This window comes from Adelges cooleyi, unplaced genomic scaffold (genome assembly GCF_023614345.1).
Source record: "Adelges cooleyi isolate 19-005CV unplaced genomic scaffold, UGA_ACOO_1.1 ACOO_flye_CR_arks_rails_tigmint_CR_PRNA_376, whole genome shotgun sequence".
NCBI lineage: Eukaryota > Metazoa > Arthropoda > Insecta > Hemiptera > Adelgidae > Adelges > Adelges cooleyi.
In genome coordinates this window covers 5,220,565-5,244,990 of record NW_026096053.1, presented here as the reverse complement: position 1 = coordinate 5,244,990, position 24,426 = coordinate 5,220,565, and the positions used below count along the sequence as shown (strand labels likewise).

At 30.1% G+C, this 24,426-nt stretch overlaps 4 protein-coding genes across 5 annotated transcripts; 2 read left to right on the top strand and 2 right to left on the bottom strand.

Annotated features, from left to right (window-relative positions):
- Positions 1–2,273: 2,273 nt before the first annotated feature.
- Positions 2,274–6,405, top strand: LOC126840495 (origin recognition complex subunit 2). Its single transcript, XM_050576273.1, has 11 exons — positions 2,274–2,794; positions 3,145–3,234; positions 3,303–3,467; positions 3,553–3,633; positions 3,708–3,878; positions 3,995–4,170; positions 4,603–4,820; positions 4,883–5,015; positions 5,511–5,754; positions 5,816–6,052; positions 6,115–6,405. Exons 1-11 carry the CDS (start codon positions 2,596–2,598, stop codon positions 6,312–6,314), a joined length of 1,914 nt encoding a protein of 637 aa, XP_050432230.1. The 5' UTR covers positions 2,274–2,595; the 3' UTR covers positions 6,315–6,405.
- Position 6,406: 1 nt separating this feature from the next.
- LOC126840496 (guanine nucleotide-binding protein subunit beta-5a) lies at positions 6,407–10,227 on the bottom strand. Of its 2 annotated transcripts, XM_050576274.1 has the most exons (10): positions 9,833–10,224; positions 9,100–9,332; positions 8,547–8,683; positions 8,316–8,434; positions 7,713–7,842; positions 7,499–7,642; positions 7,135–7,275; positions 6,978–7,074; positions 6,725–6,891; positions 6,407–6,651 (listed from the first exon to the last, which is right to left on the bottom strand). In XM_050576274.1, exons 2-10 carry the CDS (start codon positions 9,209–9,211, stop codon positions 6,640–6,642), a joined length of 1,059 nt encoding a protein of 352 aa, XP_050432231.1. In that variant the 5' UTR covers positions 9,212–9,332; positions 9,833–10,224; the 3' UTR covers positions 6,407–6,639. The 2 variants fall into 2 exon arrangements, with proteins under 2 accessions (XP_050432231.1, XP_050432232.1); XM_050576275.1 differs by lacking the exon at positions 6,407–6,651 and having other exon boundaries at positions 6,746–6,891; positions 6,978–7,049; positions 9,833–10,227.
- A 139-nt stretch (positions 10,228–10,366) lies between these two features.
- Positions 10,367–12,548, top strand: LOC126840497 (DNA repair protein complementing XP-A cells homolog). Its single transcript, XM_050576276.1, has 6 exons — positions 10,367–10,726; positions 10,810–10,927; positions 11,074–11,204; positions 11,472–11,643; positions 11,709–11,826; positions 12,171–12,548. The coding sequence occupies exons 1-6, from the start codon at positions 10,605–10,607 to the stop codon at positions 12,323–12,325; spliced, it is 816 nt and encodes a 271-aa protein (XP_050432233.1). The 5' UTR covers positions 10,367–10,604; the 3' UTR covers positions 12,326–12,548.
- A 1,827-nt stretch (positions 12,549–14,375) lies between these two features.
- Positions 14,376–16,126, bottom strand: LOC126840704 (neuropeptide SIFamide receptor-like). Its single transcript, XM_050576612.1, has 3 exons — positions 15,992–16,126; positions 15,203–15,305; positions 14,376–15,108 (listed from the first exon to the last, which is right to left on the bottom strand). Exons 1-3 carry the CDS (start codon positions 16,095–16,097, stop codon positions 14,376–14,378), a joined length of 942 nt encoding a protein of 313 aa, XP_050432569.1. The 5' UTR covers positions 16,098–16,126.
- Between the last annotated feature and the right edge of the window lie 8,300 nt (positions 16,127–24,426).

Sequence of the window (24,426 nt, the reverse complement as noted above, 5' to 3'; positions counted from 1 at the left end):
TATTTTTCTTTAATAATGCACAATTGTTTCTAACTTTAATACTAAAATAACTTGTATGAAATCCGTTGTGTTCATAATATGTACACTATTAGTTTTTATTCAACAAATGATTAATATTATATGTTTATTACTGCTGATAATAACTTTTAAAAATAAACATGTACATAATCATTTTAGAAAATACATTTTTGTTAAGGCTGTTAGAATACTTAAGCCAAACAATTTTTTTTTTATTAAATCGTGGTCAATAATAAAATAAATTTTAATAATTATAACATTAAAAATAGATAAAAACAGTAAAATCATCAATTTTTTTAGTAAAAACTATTTCCTTGCAGTCTTTTGTTAAGTACCGGCCACCGCCAACGTGTTGAACCATTATATTTTTTTTTTGATAGCTCGAATCTCATAATTATTTAACATCAGTGATGGATGGCCGCAGTTGGTAACCAACCGTTAGTTTGTATAAACTTGACCATAGTAAACTTAGTAATGTTAACGTTTCGTTAATAATTTTTTAACCGTATGAGACCCACTTCACGTTAATTATAATATCACACACTAAGTATCAATCATTTTGTGAAACCCTTGTGTGCTCTATGCACATGTATAAAAACATCTAGATAATGCAATCGACAACGCCAATACACATGTCACTTAAATTTAAGTTATAGCTAACTTTTAACTTGTATATTATAATAGTGTGAAATAAGGAAATCTGTGTTTATAAATATAAATTTAATATATTTGAACTTTTTTGTTGTTTGTGCATTTATACATAATATCTTTGATTAATGATAATCAATGATAATATTATGTATATAATATTATAGCACCTGAGTTAATTTGGATTGTTTTTAAGAAGTCATGTGAATTTACTACTCATAAATTCGTTATAGTTTGACTTGGTTTATATTTATTTTAATATAGATTGTATTATAAACTATTAACTATTAACTCCAGCCTTCCCCTTGTATCTGACCTTGTTTACACATAAACTAGAGTGATCTATTTTATATATTAGCTGGACATTAGTGATAAGTCTGATGAGTGTATCATATCTAGATCCAAAAGAACCATACCGGTTATTTTAGACCCCAAAAAACTACTGCCGGCTTAATAATATATAAACATTTTATTCAGCATCGGCAAGGCGCCAGTCTACCATAGGTTGTCCCTGTTTGAATTTACTATTGTGTAGCTAAGTATAAACAAATACTAACAATTAAGCATTCGTAGTATATACGGAAAAAAAATGTCAACCACAAAATAAAAAATAGCTGTATATTTCAATAACAAATGAAACTTATCACAGATGTTATAAAAATAGCGTAGACAGTAGACACAACGCGGTCACACGGCGCGCGTAACAGTGTTTTTGTATACTATTATAATTTATAACTTATAAGGTTCTGTTCAAATAATAAGTGTCAGCTAAAATACGTTCGATGACATTATTTTCGACTTAAATATTTTTCGGCTATTATATTTTCGGTTAATATATGTTTTGGTTCTAAATTTTTTCGGAATTATTATTTTCGGCATATATATAACATGATAACTAATACACAGATATGAAAATATATAATACAAAATTAAATAATATTTAACTATAATTTATTATTGTGTTATTGCCTATTGGAAGTTGTAAAGTATTTAAGTAAATGTGTTTAATTTTATTGACGGGTATCGAATAGTTTCGTATGAGGTATTCACGATGTATTGTTATAAATAGATAGGTATAATACATCGGTATTAAATAATTTAAAAAAAAAGTATAATTTCATTGACATTTGATCAATGAACATTCTGCTTTACTTATTATAAAACGTGTAAGTATGTTTTGAAAAACATTTTTTTTTACAAACTCAGGAGACAATTTATTGTAGGTAAATTATCACTATAATATAATATTGTAAATATTGTTTCATATACTTTCCGTTTTTTTTTTATATAAATTTCAATAATAGAAACTGATTTGATTATAACTTAAATAAAAAAACTCAAAACAGAAGACAGGTCACACAGTGAATTAAAAATAGTTCAAGCCTTATTGCATTAATTATGAAATGTACAAGTTTTCCCCTTTAAATAAACAATACTAGCCGCACAACATACACGAATAATAATCGTGCATTTTTTATAAATATTGTATATGTTGGTACCCCTTCGAGTGGCTGCTTGTCGAGTGGCTCCGTGTCGATTTTCGGTGGTTGTTTGTCGAGTGGCTCCGTGTCGAGTGGCTCTTTGAGGTGTAACCGTAAAAGATCAACCATATCACAGCAGCTGTTGATATGTATTTCCGAAGGCTTATCATAAGAGGTTAGGAAATAATAATATAATAAAAAAGGAGGGAAACGGAAAAACAGCTTAATGATAATCTTTGAAAATGTATAAAATATAAATTGATACTGGATTTATAAGAATACTATAATTAATTATTATTATATTATATTATAGTAATAAAAATTATGCTTTTATTTTTTAAGTTTAATAACAAACAACAGTAAATCAGAACAAACATTTAGTTATCTGAGTAATACTACAGTATTACTCGAATTCTGAAAGAATTATTTATATTATATTATTCGTTCTATGATGGGAACAATAGGAGACGACAATGCTATTGAAGTTGAATTCATTAGTGACAAAGCAGTTACACACTTAATAAAAGATAGTTCTATACTAGGGTCTTCTAAAAGAAAAGTGTCTTTTGCGTCTAGTCGATCAAATAAGGTAACAGATTCAAAAACGAAATCGGAAATTCAACATAATTCAAGAAAATCTTTAAGAAGTAAGTTTTTTTTATAAGCTTTTTAATTTAGTGTGTTGTATTAATATAACAATAGCATACTGTAAATACAATCGGGGCCGTACTCAGCTTTGCTGGGCCCCGGGAAACTAAATCTTCCGGGTCCCTTTTATTTTATTTTTTTTGTAGGCCTGGGCCCCTTAATAAAAGGTTTAGGGCCAGGCCCCGGACATATGACCCGAGAAAATCGGTCTGAATACAGCCCAGCATACAATAAACATTTACAATTTATGAATTTTTTTTTGGAATGTTAACAGTTAAATTATATCAACATATTTGTTTTGGCGTTATTTAGTCACAATTTTAAAATTAAAAAATAAAAATCATTTTAGCTAAACGAGTTGATTATACTACACCAGATAGCAATAACAGTGATGAAGCCAATAGTGATATTGAGCTGGCTTCTACATCAAAACCAAGAGGTAAACAAATAATTACAAATAATTTTATTTATTGAAACTGGGGCTTGTTAACAAAAATTTGTTTGCAGCATTATTCAATGATGGAGACGTACCCGGTGCATGTATGTTCAGTTTTAATTCGTCAAAAAAGAAAAAAACATCTACAAGTCAAATAGATCTTAAAAAAACACCAAAAAGTGCTAGAAAAATAAATGAAAAAACAGAAAAAAGAACTTCGAGTATTCAACCTAAAGGTAAGGTTATATAAACCAGTTATAGTTAACATAATTTAAAAAAAATATGTCTACACATTTCATCACTATGTTAAATAATCTTTAGCCTTGTTTGATGATGACGACGACGATGAAGATAGTGATGAAACAAAGAGTGACAAAACTAAAAATAATAAAACGTCAAAAGGTAAATAAGCAATTTTTTATTTTTTATTATTTTATGTCATCATATTAGAAAATATAAAATACAAATTTTTACAGTTAAATTCGAAAAACCTAACAGCTCCAGCTTTGGTTTTGAGACACCTAAGAAATCAAAAAACTCTCATACTCCTAAAAAATCTAATAATACTCCAAGCATTGAACAAAAGTCAAACTCCGATAATTTATTGACGAAAACACCTCGAATTATTAGGAAAAAAATTGCCAAAGGTAATAATTGTTTTAATTAATATTGAAGTAAAATTATTTATTAAAGAATATTAACTATTATTAAAATGAATAATATTTATTATAAGTATTGATATATATTTCCTTTTTTTTTTTAGAAATCGCTTTACAGAAACTAGAACAACTAAGTGAACTAAATGATTCAGATTATAGTGTCAGTGAAAAAAGTGATGAAAGCGATAGTGATTCTAGTGTTCATTCCGAAACAAAAAAAATACAGCCAGAAATTAATACAAATTTAAGAAGATCAACTAGGAAGAAAGAAGTGCCTTTTGTAACTATAATTTGATTTTACTTTTTAGAGACATATACAAATTCTCATTTAACAATAACTAATATTATAGTCACAGGTGCAACTAGACCTACATTTTAGGGGGTGCTAAAACTATGTATACCTGCTGACTAATCATGATTCTTAACATCAATTTTCAAACTATTAGATAATATAGATAATATAAAATATTTGAAAACAAAAATATTCTAAAATACCAAATTTCAACAGAGTATGAACATTATTAAAATTTTATGCGACAAATCAAGGATTGGGGCTTGAATTTTTTAGTGTTAATTTTTAGTCTGGGGGTGCTAAAATTCTATTTTCTTAAGTAGGTTAACTAGTTTTGTAACTAAAAAAAATTGAATATGACATATACTATAGAAAGTATTATGTTATTTATTTATTTTTCATGTTTGGATATATTTGTAGATGTACAAAGCAGAAGAATACTTTTTATCAAAATCAGTCAAATCAATGAAGAAATCTAAAACATCAGATAATACATTGAAATTATTGAAAAACCCAACATTAAATAAATGTCAAATTGAACAGTTATCTGTTAATTCTAATATTATCCATGAGAAAAAATTACATTATTTGTACAAAGGAATTACTGAAAAATTCCCCTATTGGAAATGTTTATTAAAGTAACTATTAAATGTATTATGTTTAAACTTTGTGTATTACTTAACATTTTTTTTTTTAATAGAGAAGGTTTTAATTTATTACTTTACGGATTTGGCTCAAAAAGACAATTTATTGATGACTTCAGAACATCTATGTTGGAAAATGAATTTATACTAGTTATTAATGGATTTTTTCCGGGATTGACAATAAAAGAAGTATGAAATAGTTATATTTGCATTTGTAAAATGAACTTGAACTTTTATCATATTAAATAAAGTTAAAATTTAATTATTCATTTTTATAAAAAGTATTAGCTACATAAATTATGTGCATTATTTAAATATATTTTAAAAGTATAAATTTAAAGTATCAATACACATTTTTAATAATAAAAATAAATACATTTTTTTTTTTATGACAGGTTATTTGACTTTTTTAAATAAGAATTGATTACATAAATTATTACTTGAAATTATAAAAAATAAATTATATTAAATAATTTTTGGACATCTTTATATTGAGCGCTGTTAAATTAAATAGTGTCAAAGCCTCAGCTTGCATTACAAAACATTGTTTTTAGAAAAATGATGTATTTTTTGTTATTTTAACAAGTTCCTTATTATTTTTTGATTTAAAAACAAATATGCCTAGGTTTGGACTTGTATAGATTAATATTAAATGTGTTATCATTTTTTTTTGGTTTTCTACAGATATTGGAATCTATAATAATTGATATATTGGAACTAGACAATTGTCCCGGAAGTGCTGAACTCGCAGTGCAACAAATCGAAGAGGTGCAAAAATCTAGAAACTCTGAATCAATTTATATATTAGTGCATAACATTGACGGAATCTCACTGCAAAGTTACAAGGTTCAACAGGTATTATCTAGGATTTGTTCGATAAAGAACATTCATCTTATAGCGTCTATCGATAGAGTAAATGCAGCTTTGAGTAAGTATTCAAAAAAAAAAAATTAAAACAAAATATTGAATAACATAACAATTTTGTTCAGTGTGGGACAACACTAAATTGGGGGATTACAATTTTATATGGATGGATTGTACGAGTTTCAATTCATACACTGTTGAGACTAGTTTCATGGAATCTTTAATGGTAAAAAATACCGGATCAACGCATACATTGTCAGCCCTTAGTAATGTTTATAAATCTTTGACGTCAAATTCAAAACGAATTTTATTATTACTGATAAAGGATCGCATTGAAAATAAAAGTGATAAAAGATACGGAGGTAAATAACACATTGTTTTATTTATAAATAAAAGCCTACTTATTATTATTTTTTGCACACAGGTGTTCCTTTTTCAATTCTTTACGGATGGTGTCGTCAACGGTTTTTAGTGAGTACCGATTTAGCTTTAAGAAGTCAACTAACAGAATTTGTTGACCATGAATTAGTCAAATGGAAACGGGATTCTGACGTGCTTCAAGTATCTTTAGATGTTGATGTCCTCATTCAATTTTATAAACAAAACGAAGAAGATGATGAATAAATATACTTTTTAATGATATTTTAAATTAATTTTTATATTTAATTATATATTTATTCTTAGCATAATATTAATATATTAAATAAATAATTCATAAAATAAACCTTAAATATGTGTATATATTGAATGAAAACTAGTATTATTATAATATAATATTTGGTAAAAAGACAAGTTATTTAATCACGCGCCGTGACCATTTTCAAATAATAGTTTTAGGTAGATTAAACTATAATTTTTTACTATAAAATACAAACAATTAAACATAGTATCTATCTTAACTTTATACTAAACTGTATCATCTTTTTATAACGACTATTTCTAAAACTATTTATGACCATATCTGAAAAAAAATCAATTAAAAATTATTATTGAAGTATTGTTATCTTACTTAAATGTATAATAGTTTTTTATACCCGTAAAGATCCATCCCAGCTGGCAGACGCTAATGCTGTACCGTCTGGTGAAAGCTTTACACTCGTAACTCGGTTTTCGTGTCCATAAAGTAAACTAACTCTTTCACATTTTAAACTGTCCCATGCATTTATTGTATAATCTGTATATCCACCAAAAAGTATTCGACCTAAAAACGCAAAAGACAGTCAACCAAATGTGATAACAATTATTTTGATAGTGTGTTCAATTTATTAATGAACTGTTAAAGCTTACCGCTGACTGAAAAGTCAATAGAATTGACACCAAACAAAATACTTTCTTTAGTGTATACAGCAACTTCTTTATCTGCTCGTAAGTCATATAAACGACACTAGAATATCAACAGTGTTAAAAAATGTAAAAAATAAATACATTTTAGGTGTATACTTACTGTTGCATCATCGGAGCCGGACGCTACAGCATCTCCACTAGGATGAAACTTGACACTATTTATATCGGACACATGACCCTCAAATGATTGAACACTCTGCCCTGTTCTCATGTCCCAAAGAAGCATCATCTTATCGCAGCTCTAAAAAAAATAAAAAATAATAATAACTGTAAAACTGTTATAAAATGTATTCAACCTGTCTAAAAATACATATTTTATTTATTGTTTGCAATTATAAATAAATATAAAACAACCTTTTTTTTAGAATTATTTTCATAAATGTATAAATAATTAATCAGGTTATATAATATAAGGGTTACAACTTCTTCTTAAGCCTCCTATTTGCAAAAAAATAGCTACATACGCCTGAAACAAATGTGTTGCCAGTTTCAGAAGGTGAAAGATCAATAGACATTATGTCTCCGGTATGACCATGAAATGATTGCAACATTTGACCAGACTCGACATCCCAGAGAGCAGCAGTCGCATCTCCGCTCCCAGTTAATATCTTTGAAAATAAATTATAATCAAACGTTAACATATTAATACTATTACTATAGTATGCAAGTATAAATTACCTGTTGATCTGAACTTGGAAACAAACAACAAGACATGAAATTTGTATGAGTGCCAACAGTTTTCTTTTTAGCAGATGGATCTTCTTCAGGGTTTGAAATATTAAATACGGTGACTTTATTATCCAAGCCCCTAAGTAAATATAAATACATAACTAAGGCAAAGTTTTATTAATTTACTTAAAGAATTATTATTTTAAGTTTATTTTTAAGCAGCATGCGATTTTAAAGCAAGATTCTTATACAAAAAAGATTATATTATTAAATTTTATTGCCAAGTAGAAATCATTTAAAGAATATTCACATATTACAGTAATATTAATATTAATATTTACATGCCTAGGTATATATAAATGAAAATATTAATGTTCTTTTAAATCTTGCAGAGCTTTTTATTTTTGTTTTTTGTGTATTAGTTTTATCATTTATGTATAAATAGTTTTACTGAAAGTAAATTAAACATTTTTTAACTGTAGGAAAGTACATTTAACTGATACCCTACCAATGTGTTGAAGTATAAATTATAAGAATTTGCAACAGTGAAAAGTTTAAAACTAAGCATTACATCAAGCTTAGTATTGCTAGACTACCCGAAAAAAATCTTACCCGCATGCGACCAAATTGCCTGAAGGCGAGTACGCACATGCCATTACCCAGGTTGTTGGCATTGTGACAGTTTGATCTTTAGTCGATGCGAATGCGTCCCAAATTAGTAATTTACCATCCTAACAGATATACATACCAACACCAAGCAAGCATACATAAAACAGATAATATAGTTCTTTTACATATTGCATTGTTTTTGTTGAATTTAATTATCTAAAAAAAAAAAAATACTTGAGACGATGAAACAACATGTCGTTTATCTGGTGACCAATCGCAACACAACATTTTGGCTTGGTTTCCTTTCAGTAATCGTCTAGGTTTAATGTTCAAAAAAGTTATTTCTTCTAGGCGTTCTGCAACGTTTGCCACTATAAACATGATTTAATTTAACAAAAACAGTTTTAAAAAGTTCTAATTGCATTAACATATCTACGCAGAATGCATTTTACTTTGCCTGTTATGGTTTTAGAGCAAAAACACAAATAAAGAAATCTATAAACAATTATATTTTGAAAGGAATGTCATTTTAAAATATATTCAGTACTTGGTATAATTGTTTTATGTTGAAAGCTCTTTCTAAAAAATATTTTTAAAAAAAAGTATGGTACCCTTTAGTCATCTTTTGGTTTAAAGTAATAGGGTTTGCTATTTACCTAGCATGAAGCAAATAAAACATATTCCTTGTAATACAATTTTTATGCTAAAAAATAATGTTCTATTAAAATCAAAATCCTATTTGTTAGCATTATAAAATTAAAATTAAATAATTCTATCAATGACGTACATGTGACATCATTCAATTTTTTCCTTTCCTCATCCAGCTTGTGTTTAAGGCAATCGGCCTCACGCATCAGTACCTCTACAGTTTCAATATTGGTGGTCATATCGGTTGCCATGTTAAGGTTTGAAATATTTCTTAATGCAATATTTGCAGTGAAGAAGACTTACAGTTGTTCATAAGGCATACTACGTTGGATAATCAATTTAATACATTCAACGCATAATGTGTGATATGATCTGTAAAAAAATACACAAACATTCATTTAAAAATAAAATTATTTATGCGTTCTTCATTTATTATTTTCTTGTTGGAATCATAAAATGAAAATTGAGAGACAATAATATGTATTTCCACTGTGTTATAGGAATACAACTTAAAAAACACTTTAATTCTTTGTATTAACACTGAAACTAGTTCAAAACTACAACAATGTACAAACTTCATAAATATATTCACTAAATAATAACTTTAGGCTTTATTAATTGCATTATAACCAAATAAATGTGTTTACAGTGAGTGGGGCGTCAACAAAACACTTCACCTCTCCCCACCGTATAAACACGAAAGAGCTTTGAACTTGATAATTAATTAATTAAACATTTTAATTCGAGTATCAATATTATAGTCTTAAATAACTCTGTAACGATAACACATGAGTTCAGAACCAGAGGAAATAATTATAAACTTAACTAAGATTAAATCAGGTTCAATCCTAAAATACAAATGTTTCACTTACACGCATTATTTTATCCATATATAAGTATAAGACTTTATCATTTGTTTACTTAATAATAAGCAATACAAATTATTACTCTTATTATCTTAAAAAGAAAGCGAAAATTATTTTACTCGTAAGAGGTAAATTGCGACACATTATCTATAAACCACAAGAGGTATTGATTTTTCATCAGCTGGAGCTTGGAAGCTTTTATTTGTCATGTTCTAGCTACAAGCTGAGCAATATTTTCTGAATTTCACTCAATTTCATGAAGTACCTACAAGATCTCTAGTGACGACCGCTAAAATACATAGAAAATACTATTTTGTCGAGTTTCATAACATATAAAAGGTTAGTAGGTAGATTTTAAACGGGCGAGAGAAGTGGAAAAATAATTAATATACAAAATTTAAAATTATTTTTCTCTTATCATATAGTCTTATCATGAGTAACGTATAATCAAATTCTATATTTTCCATAGAGATATTTACCGATTATGGTTTATGGTCATAGATTAAACATGGTGTTTACATATTACATAGAGTAAGTTGTAAGTTTTTTCGTTGAACTATTGAATAATAATATATTATTTAAAATAATTTTAAAAAAAGAATAATATAATATCTTATTTGATGTTATCTTACATCATATTATTTACCTACCGAGTGCCAATTAATAAATTGTTTTAGCGCTTTTTGCTTTAAATACAAATACTTATGTTTTTTTACATCTACTGAAAACTACAAAACAACCTGATACAACGTACATAGTTGTTCTTCTTACTCTTTTGATGTCTAAAATGGAATTGACGGATGAGCAGAGGAAACGTATCGAAGAAAATAGAAAAAAAGCTTTGATTATAAAACAGAATAAGACCAAAGCCAAAACAGCCCCTATACAACCTTGTCAGAAGTAAACATAAATCACCATTAAGTATTCGATCTAATTGTTTGATTTTGTTGTTATTATAATTATTGGAAAATTAATTATTGTAGACCTACAGTACAACCACCTACCAATAAGAATTCTATTATAGTTGCTGGCCAATCGTACACAGATACTGAAGCTGGATTCCTACTCAATAGCGAAGATCTCGTAGAAAAACCCAAAGTGGTTGGTAAAATTTATAACCGTTTATAATATTTTGCTGTTTGTGCCATAGTTATTAATTTAATTGTTGCAATATTTTTAATTAGTTTATTAAAAAATAAATTTTACGTTGCAACAACTCATGTTGCTATAACTAATTTTATTTTTAGGTTGAATTGAAGCCACAAACCAACCCTATCATATCCAAGTCGGAACAGCCTACCTGCTTAGAATGCAATGAAGAATTTGGTATATCTTATTTATTAACCAATTTTGATCACCCTGTATGTGACAGATGCAAGTAAGTAAAAGTTTTTGTACTCCGATAAAAATGAATAAAAATCAAATTGTTTATTAAAATCAATGCTCAAATTAGAGGATAGTTGTGAGGAGTCGGAGCTTAAGTTAGATTTGGTTTGGTGGAGGTTAACTATGCTCTGCAATTCAATTAATGATCAGAATTGTGTTAATTATAACTCTAATACATATTATTTAATTAAAAATTATTAAGAGCTTATATTTTATCTAAACCAGTCATTTTAAATAGTAATGTTGTTTGTTTGTTTAGAGATTTATTTGGAAGAGAAAAATTTGGTTTAATCACTAAAACAGAAGCAAAGAAAGAATATTTGTTGAAAGATTGTGATATAGATTTACGTCCACCTCCTTTACGATATATTCTTGGAAAAAATCCACATAATGTTAGATGGGGTGAAATGAAATTGTATTTATTGCTTCAGGTCAGTAAAAAATATTGTGTATAACTATTAGTAAATAATAAATTTTAATTAATAATCATATATAGGTTGAAAAAAGGGCTTTGGAAGTTTGGGGATCCGAAGAAGAAGTAGAACGACAAATTGAACTGCGCCAAGAAAAACAGAAAGCCACAAAACATAAGAATTACAAGAAAAAACTTAAAGGTAAAATACTAAGTTGTATGTAAAGTAACAGCTGACTTATCTTCACGGTAGGAAGGGTGGAATGTAGTATTACTTTTATCTGTGCGCATTACTCTACCACACTCCACACTCCACCTCTTGCCCTAAAACTATATAATATATATAAAGTGGTAAAGTAATGCGCAGATAAAAGTAATACTACATAAAAAAAATATATATTTATATATATAATATTATATACTTTTATTTACCTGATATCGCACGACAATAGTTATGGGTTAACTAAGCTTGAAATATTTATATTACAACTAAATAATCATTGTTTTTCATGCGATTTATTACTATTATATTCGACTTATGTTTAGAACTAAGGATGTCAACCAGAAGTAGTTTATACACAAAAGTCACTAAAGCCTCACACGAACACGAATTTGGTGAAGAGATCTATCACGAAGATGAGGACAACTACGAACGTACTTGTACATCTTGTGGATTCCATGAAATTTTTGAAAAAATGTAATTAACTTAATAATTAATGTTATGTAATCTAATTTTTTTTATGTTTATATATGTGTTATAATATTTTTTTTTTTTTTTACATTTTTATTAAATAATATTGAATGATAATTACAATTTAATTCAGTCTACTTTCATGATTGAAGTGGCGAGAACCAAAAGGGTATTAGTGATTATTTAAGCTTATTTAAAATGTTTTATTTGTATTTCAATAAAATATACCATAGTTATTGCCAATAACATATTAATAATAATATTGGTTTTCAAACTTCATTGAAACTTTATTATGCATTAACTATCCGTTTTTTTCTTTGATAACACCGATAATTTATCAGTAATAAATTGTGAACTGTTAAAATTGGCGTTTTTCCTGCAATCACAGATTGGTATAAAAAGTACAATTATAGCTGTTACTCAAGCGGGAAGCCTGGAAAGTGGAAACTTGCAGCCTATAGTGTCTACCTAAGACATGTCTTGTCTGCGTTTATTTTCCTTTCAATAGTAGCATTCTGATTTTGATATATATGCCGGTACCGAAAAAACATAAATTTATTAATGCTGAAAAAACGATCATAGTCAAAATTCCCAAATTTTTGGTGTTGGAAATTATAAAGACTCGGAAGATAAAGTATAAGATAACACAAATGTAATATACTATTGTTCCCTATTTATTGGACCAATTAAAAAAAAAAGTTGTTAAAATTTAGGAATATTGAGGTCGTTTTGATGAGTACGATTATTTACATCCTACCACGGGGCGTTAGTTAATAATAAACAGATTTTAATAATAAACAGATTAATCGTTTGGAAGGATTGAAATAAATTAAGGTATGAGTTTTTGTCGATCCCTAAATTTGGATGCCGTAAGTCATTGCAGGACGAATAAGTTGTTTGTTCAGAAGAATTTTATTGTCAAGGGAGGTCTTGATATTTTTTTTAGTTTTAATATGTGTAGCCCAGGTTAGTCGTTTATCAAGATGAATGCCTAAGTATACAACGGAGTTTCCTATTGGGATTATATTATTGTTAAGGGTTAATGGAGGACTAACTTTGAGGCTGTGAAAGTAATACATGAAACCGTGAAAGTAATACATGAAGATTCATATGGTTGAACCAAGTGTCTAGCGGCTGTATCAATGAATGGGTCAGAATACGGGAGTCTTCAGCAAAAGTGACTGTTTTGGTTTTTGGTACATTAAATACAAAGTTATCAGAATAAAAGTACCCAAAAAACACGTGTTTTTCACCAGCAATTTTGATAGATGTGAACTTTTGGGTAAGATGTATTAGATGTATAAGATCATTGTTTTGTTAGTATGGTGTTCATTTTTTTTGTTTTCTTATCGTTAATAGTTTTTTATTAATCATAATCAACATTGCGGTTTATCAAGTACCTATGCAATTAGACATTAATTATGTACATACATCAAGGCATTGTCGTGTTCAATTTAATTTTGGAAGTTTTTATTCGGCTAAAAATAAAATCTAATCTCACCATAGATCAAATGCATATTTTAACTAGATACTACTGTTACTACAAGAACTGTTACTAAAATTAAATTTCACTTTAACATGCATAGCATAATAGCGTGTATGCTAAGATGGCCCATGGGTATTCTTTTTTTCTTTTTGTAAAATAAATGTCATTAACCCATTTTTTTTACAACATAATAACAATGTTGTGTCTATACTTGATATGACAAATATGTAGTTAACTCTTATTTTTTGTGTTTGGCATAAATACTACAACAACAATACGAAAATATTTTTAAAAAATATATATTTTAATCATTTAAATTAGCATAAGATTAAATTAAGAAAAACAAATGTAAAATACCTAAATCAAATTTTAAACTCGAATAAAACCATACTTTTTGATACCTTGTATTTAGTACACAATTATATTATTATATTATTAGTGATAGGCGGCTCAAATTTTTGGGTAGCTGAATTTCTAATCAGCACTCCCAAGATGGACATGCAGGGATATGATTTCACTACAAAAATAGGTTTAGGAGGATGGATGGACACCGACAACATCATTGAAAACCTCCTCAGAAATCTATTTGCCGTTTTGTTTGTTGACCACACGAGCGTTCGTCGTCCGACTGGCTTGTCGGGGAATGTAAGTGCGTAGAGTTGAGGAGGGAAACGCTTTGTTGGCTCCGTTGTCTGGTTCCAAATTGTTGTTGTTCGTGCTTGAGCTTGCCCCAACATTTGCAGGTGCGCGCAATGGCTAAGAATTCTCGACGGAAAGTCTTGCTGAACATTGCGTACAGCACTGGGTTGACGCAGCTGTTGCTGACGCCCAGCCATACGGCAACGGGCAACATTTGCTTTTCCCAACTGGACGGTTTTGTTCTCACAAAGAAAATCTGCAGGGGCAGCCAAGAAACGGCAAACGGTATGATCAAAATAAGTAGTTTGAAGGCCCTGACTTTGCTCTTTTGCAGCAGCAACTCGTATTTAGCGTCCATGATCTCCGTCGGTATGGTCCGCCGGTACACCTTGAGCCATATCATGGCGTAACACAGCGAAATTACGCCAAACGGAAAAACGTACCGGAGCAACAGCAGGTTTGAAAAGTCGAACCAATACTTATCCAGAAGAAAGTCTGGCCACTTTTCAGAACACTCGGATAGGTTGCCCACTCCCGGCACTGGTCCCACGAACAGAGCAGGCGGGACGCTGAGCACGGCAGACACCGACCAAACGACGGCGATCACAAACCGTATTCGGCCAGTGGCGATATGATGATGCTTTAGCGGATACCAGATTACCAGAAAGCTACAAAAAACCACAAAATCGTTGTAATAGAATTATTAATTTATATTATATTATCCGCAGAAAAAGACAATCAGTACGTTGAACGTAAACTTACCGTTCAACAGAAACGGCGACCAAAAAATAACACGAAGCGGTCAACGACAAACATGACACAAACGAAATCATCTTACAGGCCCACGAAGGTATATTTTTGACGACTAAATAAAATAAAAATAAAAATGATTATACAATTGGGCCAAATTCAATTAAATAACGAATAAAGTGTTTAATGAAGTACAAAAAAAAAGATCAGCCCGTATTGGGATCGGCTCATTGTCGCCAGTTTGCAAGATATTGCTATTGCGTTAAGGTTAATTAAAAGGCTACTAAAGTGTTTTTAGCTTCGATACGGAGCAGCGATGCTATGGGCTGACAATGATGTGAGCTTTTTTTTGTGTCTGTAAACACTGTAACTTTTTTAATACTGGACCAATTTATTCGAATAGTAATTCTATAAATCACAAATTTCATCTATTTTGTACTTTAGAGGAGGGGGGGGGAGAAGTTGAAAAAATCCACTTCTTCAGTACAATACTAACAGACTGTTAAACATATTTTATTCTTCTACTAGTTTGATAGTAGGTGTTTTTACTCCAAAACTTATAAGTCTATATGAAACCGGATTTTCGTGATTATATTTTTTACATAAAAGTACACGTGTAGGCGCAACGCGCCCTTTTAAACATTTACAATTAATATATTCGCCATAAAAAACTCGAAACTTTTTAATAGATTAATTTTAAAATCGTATTATTATAATTTTTTTGGTGCTGTGTCAATCGATCCGGGATAAGTATATGTAATGCGTTTTTTGTTACTTTATGTAATCAAGAGTTTCACTTACTGCTTATACGATTGCCGGAGAGTAAGTGTAACGGTAAAACAAACACAGTGACTGAAAGATCTGCTACGGCCAAATTTGCGATCAAGTAATTTGTTACGTTGTGCATGTGGGGCAAATTTCGCACAACGGATACGACCAACAGATTACCGACCAGGCCAATGATAAATACAACGCTGCATACGATACAGACCCCTATTATGAAGTTAGGATATAAATCGACTAAATCGTATTCGGAAACAGTGTAGTCCGGACTGCTTGCAAGTTCCATTTCGTCGGACGTCTCGTTACACACGCGGTGCATTTAATAAAACAAATTTGACGACAGGTGATTTTAAAGTAAGTATGTCAGGTAAAAGCGGATCTGTTGCAAGTCACAACGTAAGTGCCCTGTGCCCGACGCTTGCCGGTTGTTGTGTGAAATATAAAGGGACGTGTGACGCTATGGGACTGCACGCGGCTATTAGGCGAGTGGGTTGGTATTATATGGTATAACTAGAACTCTGGACGGGACACATTTTCCACGTTTACCGTGTATAATCGGGTAGAGATAATTCGACTGTCCACTTCAAGACTGCAACGACTCAAAAACATTGAAAAATGAGCTATTTACATAATATTTTTTCAAAACAATTTCAATTCAAGAACTCAATAAAAATGTATTTTATTATTGATCACTAGAGTGCTCTTATTTCATTTTAGAATATTATATTTGTGCTTGTTTATCGTGCCCAATTCAATAGTAAAACAATTGTACGTCATATTGCGGTATTGAATTATCATTGAAATCTATAAATAATTGTTGCAGTTAACAATCCAGTTGGATGGTCTAATTATGACTGAATTATAAAAAGTAAAAATGTAACTTTTAATTAATTGTTCCAATGTATTTGTTATCATTCGCGTGTACTCGTTATAATTTGGCCGTTTTATTTGGCGTAAGCGACACTTATGTCAAAATAGACTTTTTTAAATAATGTTAACGCCATCGCTTGGAATCGATCGATCTTAATCAATAAATTAATATAAATTGCCCTTATATTAGCCATAATTTTAGTTGGTCTATAACGATGTATTTTGCAGTGATGGTAATTGCCTTTAAAGATGGCAAGTAAAATTTTTTATAAAAAAAATAGCTTTTTTATTTATCATAATAAAACCGGCCCACGTAACATATATATATATATAATATAATAATAATAATAATAATTATAATGTTACAACACTGTCCAATTTCCATTCCAGTAAATTCTATAATTCTTTAATTTTTAATTCACTGTACTTTATTTTTTTTTTTAATCAATCTTTACTCAACAGATGTCAAAATAATACTGACTCACGTGCGATGAATTTCGTTTTATTATACCCTCAGAAATTGAATATTCTATTTCTAGAATATAGACGAACAATGTATATTCTAAACATGTGTTCTGCGTAAAAACTACTTTAGGAACGTTCCAGAACTTTTTAGAATTTTCTCGAAAAATCTCTAGAAAAACTGTAACATTCTCGATGTGTGAGTGTATATTAGAGAGTAAGGGATAACAATTACTCCAAGAACGGTCGAGGACTTTCTAGAAGATTCTCGAAAATTCCAAAAGTCTGTAGAAAAACTGAAACATTCTTAAAGAAATACTAAGGTAAGTGACACTCACAGTTGCTACTCGCGTCCCATTCAAAAATCACTCTATATAATTATACAATATATGTAATATATAATGGGACGTGAGAATTTTTTTCTACAGTTCTGGAATTTTCGAGTATGTTTCTAAACCAAAATCGTATATAGAATTTAAATGGGTTGCCTATACAGAACACCTTAAAAAACAATGGGTCGGTTGTTAAGGGGTTGATAATAGGCAACTACTTAGACAAATTATAATTTTTTATAATTATAAATTGTATTGTATTTTATAACTATAGTATTATGTTAAAATAATTATGCGATACTAGAAAAAAGAAGTAATAGACACATAAACTATCCTATAGGCCTCTAATTTTTTCTAATTAAACAATTTTAATTTTAATACTTTTTGTAATTTTGATAAATTGTCAATTTACAACTACGCAAAAAAAACTACTGTAATCTATATATATATATAAAGGAATTTCTGTCTGTTTTTTTGTGTGTCTTTTATGCATTAGTACACCATTCATCCGATCGCTATGAAACTTTGGGAAGTTAAGTACACTCCCGCGAACCTAACTAGCATAGTACTTTTTGAAAATTCCACCCCTAAGGGTGGCCTCAAACACGAACATTGTACTTTAAATACGAAATGTAAATAAATTAAATGTTTGTAACCATGGTAACCCAAAATAAACACTTGATCTATAACCACGGTAACCATGGTACTCGAGCACATGGTAGGTGATGATTAAAGGAACAGGCCGATTCTATGTACCACGATTTTGGGAGTAACATATTTTAATATTTTCGACAACTGTTTTTCTTATCACAAATTAAAACACTGAAAATGTGTTGGTGAAGGATTTTAGGCGGTCTAATATAATCTAGTAAAATTTTCGTATAGGGATTTTCTATAATACTCCATAGGTGAGGACGGGGAGGGAGGAGGTTGGTTGAACCAGTATTAAACATTTAACGACGTATTGTTTTTTTTTTTTGGTAAATTGAAGAATCTATCTTTTTATCTGTTAATATCCAACAGTACTTGACAAAATCTGAAACCGGCTCCAACAACCTCCAATCCTACTTTAGATAACATACTATACTTAGAAATTCTGTATTTATGTACCTGTTTGATTTCTGACCCCCTAGACTACAGGCTCGACCTCCGTGAAATGCGATACTGGCAAAATATTAACTTAACGTCACGTTTTAATTATGGTCGAAGGGAGTGGAGATCGAAACCGCCGCCATCTGCGGGTCAAATGTCGAGACTAGATAAGTATAATATTATAAATTATAATACACAAAGACACGCACGAATATGCCATTGCCACTTCAAACCGTTTCTTGGTCATACATTTTTTTAGTTCACCATTGATTTGATTTTATAAAATCAATGGTTTCATTAAATATTCTAAATTATACAGCCACAGTTGATTAAGATCGTAGGGAAGATTGTAAATTGCGCAATGTTTTTTTATCTTGCCAAAAAGGTGGTAGTAAACTGCGTAGAAATCAACTTTTTACCTGAGATGTAAAATATATTTGTTGATCTTATCGATATATTATAACGATTGAAGTCGGCGTCTACGATTTTACATTTATTTTTTTTAATATACTTTATATCATTGACCTCTAATATATATTATGCTGAACTTGCTGTAAGATACTGATGTAGTATTTTTGAGGGTCGCCCAGAGATATCATCTTCCGCTTTATCCTTAGTCGCAGAGCTAATTATTGGTCGTTACGGTAAATTTGTTGTATCACCATTTTCGTTAGGTTATGGACGAATTTATTTGAAAATACTTTTGTAGTTTTTAGTGTTTTAAGTATAGAAGAACACTTTTTCGTGGTGCACCACCACTTTTCGCCGTGTAAGACGTAAGTACTACACCTATCTAAAGTTTAACCGAGAGTTTCCATGCGCAGTTTACTACACTCATAAACACACTGATAATATTCCTAGCGCAATATACCGTTCCCCATCGTTAGATGAGGTTTTAAGTCGACGAGAAGATAATATTTTTTTTTCCACAGTACTATACACTTCTCCTTGACATCTCTATATTATGTATTTATTATTTTACCATTGTCCGTGTTAACGAGATTACATTTTCACGTGACAGGTACGCGTTATATGTTTTGTTTGTTATTATTCTCACACACGTCTTGCGTTGTACCTATTAATTTTATAATTATTATTTATTTCTAAACTATTGGATACTCGCACGCGCATACACGTGCACCGGCCGTGGATTTGAGAGATGAAAAAAAAAATAAAAAGAAGGATTCGGTTGGCGGTATAAGAATAATAATAATAATAATAAGAAGGGCGCGACGCGGTTGTCGGTGGCGAGAGCATTGCCTGGATAGGAGCAGCAGGAGCGGCGAAGGGGGCGCGAGGGGAACCTGTAGAACCGGTTGTCTGGATAACCCATTATGTGACGCCGCACGTCCGGATTCGTGTTGATGTCTTTATTTTCTTCGGATGCCCAAGGGGGCGGAATGGGGAAGAAGGGGGAGTTAATAATAGAGAAGTAATCCGTTTACCTCTTGGGCGGACGGATGGTGGCGGCGGAAGAGCAGCGAATATGTTATATGGGACAACTGGTTCGCCTTCGACCTATCACGTGTACACTATATATGCCTATGCTCTGTTTCTTACAACGACTCTGTCTCGCTCTCTTTCCACTCTCCAGCTCAGCGGTCCCCTCGTTTTGTTATTCTCGTACGCCGCCACAGTAATTTTTTTTATCTTACAATAAGACGTATCACACTTGTTTTTTAACTGACACGTCGAGAATAAAAAAAAATGTATAAACTAGTGTACCCTGTTAAACTAATAGGCGTTAGAAGAATATTATTGCATTATATAAGGTCTGAGTCGATACGAAAACTTTTACAGCTCTTTTATAATGTTTTGCACGTGTTTGTCGAAGACCGAGAACCGATCCAGAGGGGTCATGCACGCTACAGGCGGGAACGCAAACAACAACAAACCCGACGTCTTGTTCAGTAGATTTTTAATATTTTATCATTATAAAAAAACGCGTTGAGAATTTAAATGTCTCTCGTTTACACGTCTCGTTATAAGATATATAGCTACACTCATCGGCCGTGTTACCATTTTAACGTATGCAAGACATTTGTAACGTATAGACAAGTATTTATTTATGCTGTACAGAAACCACGTGGAAAATGTTTTTTTAACAATTTGTCATTGCCCAGTTTTATAGCTTTTTATAATAATATAATTTATCGACAAACGAAACAAATAACAAGTATGCGATAAAAAAAACACTAAAATAGTTTACCATTTTTCAACAGCTATATAAGTTATATCCTAACAAAATTATGTTAATTTAGATGATCTTTTGTTTTTTGAAACTTTTTTTTTTTGGCTTAATATTTATTTATTATGTATACAATGAGTTAATTATGTTAGTAATAATAGTTAATAATGTTTTTTAAAACATTGTTTTAAAAATTTAGATCTCAGAAGTACAGTTCTTCAAAAATTAAAAAAAAATCGTAAATACATTCCACAGTATGATAGATTTTAGTTACTAGTGTAAAATCACGTTTGGTTAGAAACATTTAAATTTTTAACTGGTGGACACTTAGGAGTTAAGTCTTTAACAATTTCTTTCATGGAGAATGAGACTGAACACGATTTAAACCAATAAATCCAGACAATCTGTAAAACAATAAAATTTAAAAATTAACATAATGTCTACTGAAAATAAGATAATTTAAACTAAACTTTAAAAGTCAAATAATTTTATACGAGTGCTTAAATGTTGAGACCAAGTCCTAGAAGATATCGAACGAAAGACCACTATTTATAGTATTGTTCACAAACCCATTATACATTGGTTAGGTATTATTGTAAAACTAGCTATTTCAACTGCAGGTTGTTGAGCAGCATCTTCTGTGAGCTAGATATTAAATTAGTTCAATGCAGCTCTTGTATTTTCTACGACTTTGCTTAGTTGGGTTGGGTTGCCTAGTTTTGTTAGACACAAGTCGACTGCCCCAATGAAAAGGTTCGTATCTCGTTTTTTGCAACTTTTCAGGATGAATCAAACAAACATTCAAGTTTAAATTCTTATTCTTTTTTTCAAACTGATATGTTAAAAACAGAATAAGGATTTAAATTTGAATGTTTGTTTGGTTCATCCTGAAAAGTTGCAAAAAACAAGATACGACCCTTTTTGTTGGGGCAGTCGAAGTGTAGATGAGAAACAAAAAAAAAATATATATATTAATTTTAACTGAAATTTAAGTTTAATAGAATTTTAAATTGATTTATTATCAAACCTATAAATAATAAACTGATGATGATGTATAAAATTACTGCACCAATATGTAGGTGGTTTTTCTCATCATAGGTGTGGCTAGGCACTAGGCGGTTGGTTCTGTTGTGAAGAAGATTGTCTGTAGTCTTGCCAATGTAGGTTTGTCACCGCCTTTATATTAAAATATTTTAATGTTAAACATTTTTCAAATAGCTAGATAAGATAATAGTTATTCATATAAAAACTGAATATATGAGACACGCGTATGAACAATTGTTGTACCTTTTTTTTTTTTTTTTAAAAACATTTACAATCTGTACATAAAAAAAATATACAATAAGCAAATATGTTAACAATGTAAATATGTGACTTGAAGATTGAGGGAAACTATCCAGCGATAGGACCCTAATTATTGTACCTAAATCGATAATAATAGATATAAATAACCTACAAAAATAAAGTCATCTAGCAATTATTTTAAAACGTTAATCTTCTTGAATCTAGATAGATATTCAAACTATTCAATTCCAATAGGCTTAAATGTTGATATAATATTAAACGCAATATATACAAGTGTCTGGACAACAATGCGCCGAGGTCAAGTGCGGTTGTAAGATCATAGTATGATCATAATATGATACGGATGATGACAGATTTATTGAATGACATTGTCAGTTGTACGTTACTCCCAGCAGACTATACGCATAGATATTACTACCCGCCAAAAGGTCACAATTTATTATATATATATATTACGGTATACCTAAATGGTTAATATGAAACTGAAATTGATATATACAAACATAAAAATATCAGCAAGCATTCTATTATATTGATATTTTTTATGACTCCTATAAAAAAATAAATAATGTATTCTAAGCAAGTTATAATTTGACGTTCTATACATTTTAAATATTTTCTATACTGAAGCCATGTTCTGAAGACATATTTAGATTATATATAAGAGTAGGCGTTATATATCTAGCATAAAACTATATAAATATAAAAAATCCGCTTGGAATGATTAGAAAAGTGAGCTCATTCAATTAATTTGTAATTTTTCTAAGTCTTCTACAAGTCTAAGCGAATATAAATAGTAACCAACATATTATATTGCTCCTTAAGTGCACTCTACCCAATGTACCCACCCATAAGTTATAGCGTATAACAAAGTATGTGCTAATCAATACTGCAATTTGTAAAGACTATTATAGTACTAGATGTCACCAAATGTTTATAGATAAATAGAGGAGAATATTATAATATATTAAACTTAAGCGTGGCCATTTTTTGATAGACAGTTATTGTTTAAAGCTTAGTTTTTTTCAATACATTATTAAAAATTAGTGGATTAAACAGCCAAAAAATTAAAAACGCTCTCAGCGTACCCCTCTCAGTCTGGGCGATACTGTGATAAAAACAAAAGTACTGTAAAACATTGGTGATTTTACAATAATTCCAAGACACTTTGGTTTAGGTTTGGGCAAATATTTATTTTTGGAAAATAATTGTAATTTTGTCTATAAAATTACTGTGATAGCTGCGACTAATTGAATCATCGTCTAATAGACTGGTTTATAAGACTTGAAAAAATACATTCTAGTCGCTACCGAGAAGTGACTGCAAATGACGACCGGTCTATAGCACTACAAAAGCACCGCGCTTTTATATATATGTATTTTTTGAGCATGCCATCAGTTATTATATTTTATGATACGACGATGCATCTCTGTGATGGACTGCGGTAAAATAATAATTCCATTTTCTCATTTATTTTAACATTTCCCGCGTACAACCAGACGAGTTGTCGTTATAACTTTGTCATTTATATAGTTACAATTTATTTTTCAAGTGTACATTATAGATTTTCATGGAGTATATACTAGTAAACCAGAATATATGCAACCCTCAGGGTTTTCTAAAACTGCATGTAAAAATGTCAAGTCGAAATGGAATTTTTTTTTTTTACAAGCAAGTGCGAGACCCTAGTAAGTGAAATTGTATTAGAACCTATAATTGCGCTTAAACCCGAAAATAATTTTACAATTAAACATACATACATTATTTGTGATTTTAAAGTGAATAACTTGTACATGGGAGCAAACAAAAATTAATAGCTATGTATTATGCATATATAAGTGACTAGTCAGTTATATAGGGTTCATATTTATTATATAGGTATACATAGGCCAGTTAGCTACTGTTAGGTCCCCAGGCGTGGATTAACCATTACACAGATTGGGCTGGGTGTGCACTAGATACAGTTCTATAAAGAAAATAACTGGTTACCCGTCGTTAGAGAAATAATAATAATAAGATGGACATGTATGGCGGTAGCGTTTTTTTTATGTATTCATCAGGCGGTCGAAGCGTTGTGTCTTCGGGCCGTTAAAAATCGAACCTTCGCGCAATTAGTTGTATCGTCGAAGGCCTGTTTTTTTATGATTATGACTATATCTGTATAAATATATTTCTCCGACGATGCGAGGTATCCTATCTATCAG

What these genes read in the sequence shown, in the direction of transcription:
- LOC126840495 (XM_050576273.1), top strand. Translation starts at nt 2,596, where the DNA reads ATGATGGGAACAATAGGAGACGACAATGCTATTGAAGTTGAATTCATT. An exon ending in TTCTACATCAAAACCAAGAG is followed by an intron (nt 3,235 to 3,302) that starts GTAAACAAATAA and finishes ATTTGTTTGCAG; the next exon opens with CATTATTCAATGATGGAGAC. An exon ending in TTCGAGTATTCAACCTAAAG is followed by an intron (nt 3,468 to 3,552) that starts GTAAGGTTATAT and finishes AATAATCTTTAG; the next exon opens with CCTTGTTTGATGATGACGAC.
- LOC126840496 (XM_050576274.1), bottom strand. Translation starts at nt 9,211, where the DNA reads ATGGCAACCGATATGACCACCAATATTGAAACTGTAGAGGTACTGATG. An exon ending in ATGTTGTTTCATCGTCTCAA is followed by an intron (nt 8,435 to 8,546) that starts GTATTTTTTTTT and finishes TATATCTGTTAG; the next exon opens with GATGGTAAATTACTAATTTG. An exon ending in CCGGCTCCGATGATGCAACA is followed by an intron (nt 7,075 to 7,134) that starts GTAAGTATACAC and finishes TTGATATTCTAG; the next exon opens with TGTCGTTTATATGACTTACG.
- LOC126840497 (XM_050576276.1), top strand. Translation starts at nt 10,605, where the DNA reads ATGTCTAAAATGGAATTGACGGATGAGCAGAGGAAACGTATCGAAGAA. An exon ending in AATTGTATTTATTGCTTCAG is followed by an intron (nt 11,644 to 11,708) that starts GTCAGTAAAAAA and finishes AATCATATATAG; the next exon opens with GTTGAAAAAAGGGCTTTGGA. An exon ending in TTACAAGAAAAAACTTAAAG is followed by an intron (nt 11,827 to 12,170) that starts GTAAAATACTAA and finishes ACTTATGTTTAG; the next exon opens with AACTAAGGATGTCAACCAGA.
- LOC126840704 (XM_050576612.1), bottom strand. Translation starts at nt 16,097, where the DNA reads ATGCACAACGTAACAAATTACTTGATCGCAAATTTGGCCGTAGCAGAT. An exon ending in CTCCGGCAATCGTATAAGCA is followed by an intron (nt 15,306 to 15,991) that starts GTAAGTGAAACT and finishes TATTTTATTTAG; the next exon opens with TCGTCAAAAATATACCTTCG. An exon ending in GTCGCCGTTTCTGTTGAACG is followed by an intron (nt 15,109 to 15,202) that starts GTAAGTTTACGT and finishes GGTTTTTTGTAG; the next exon opens with CTTTCTGGTAATCTGGTATC.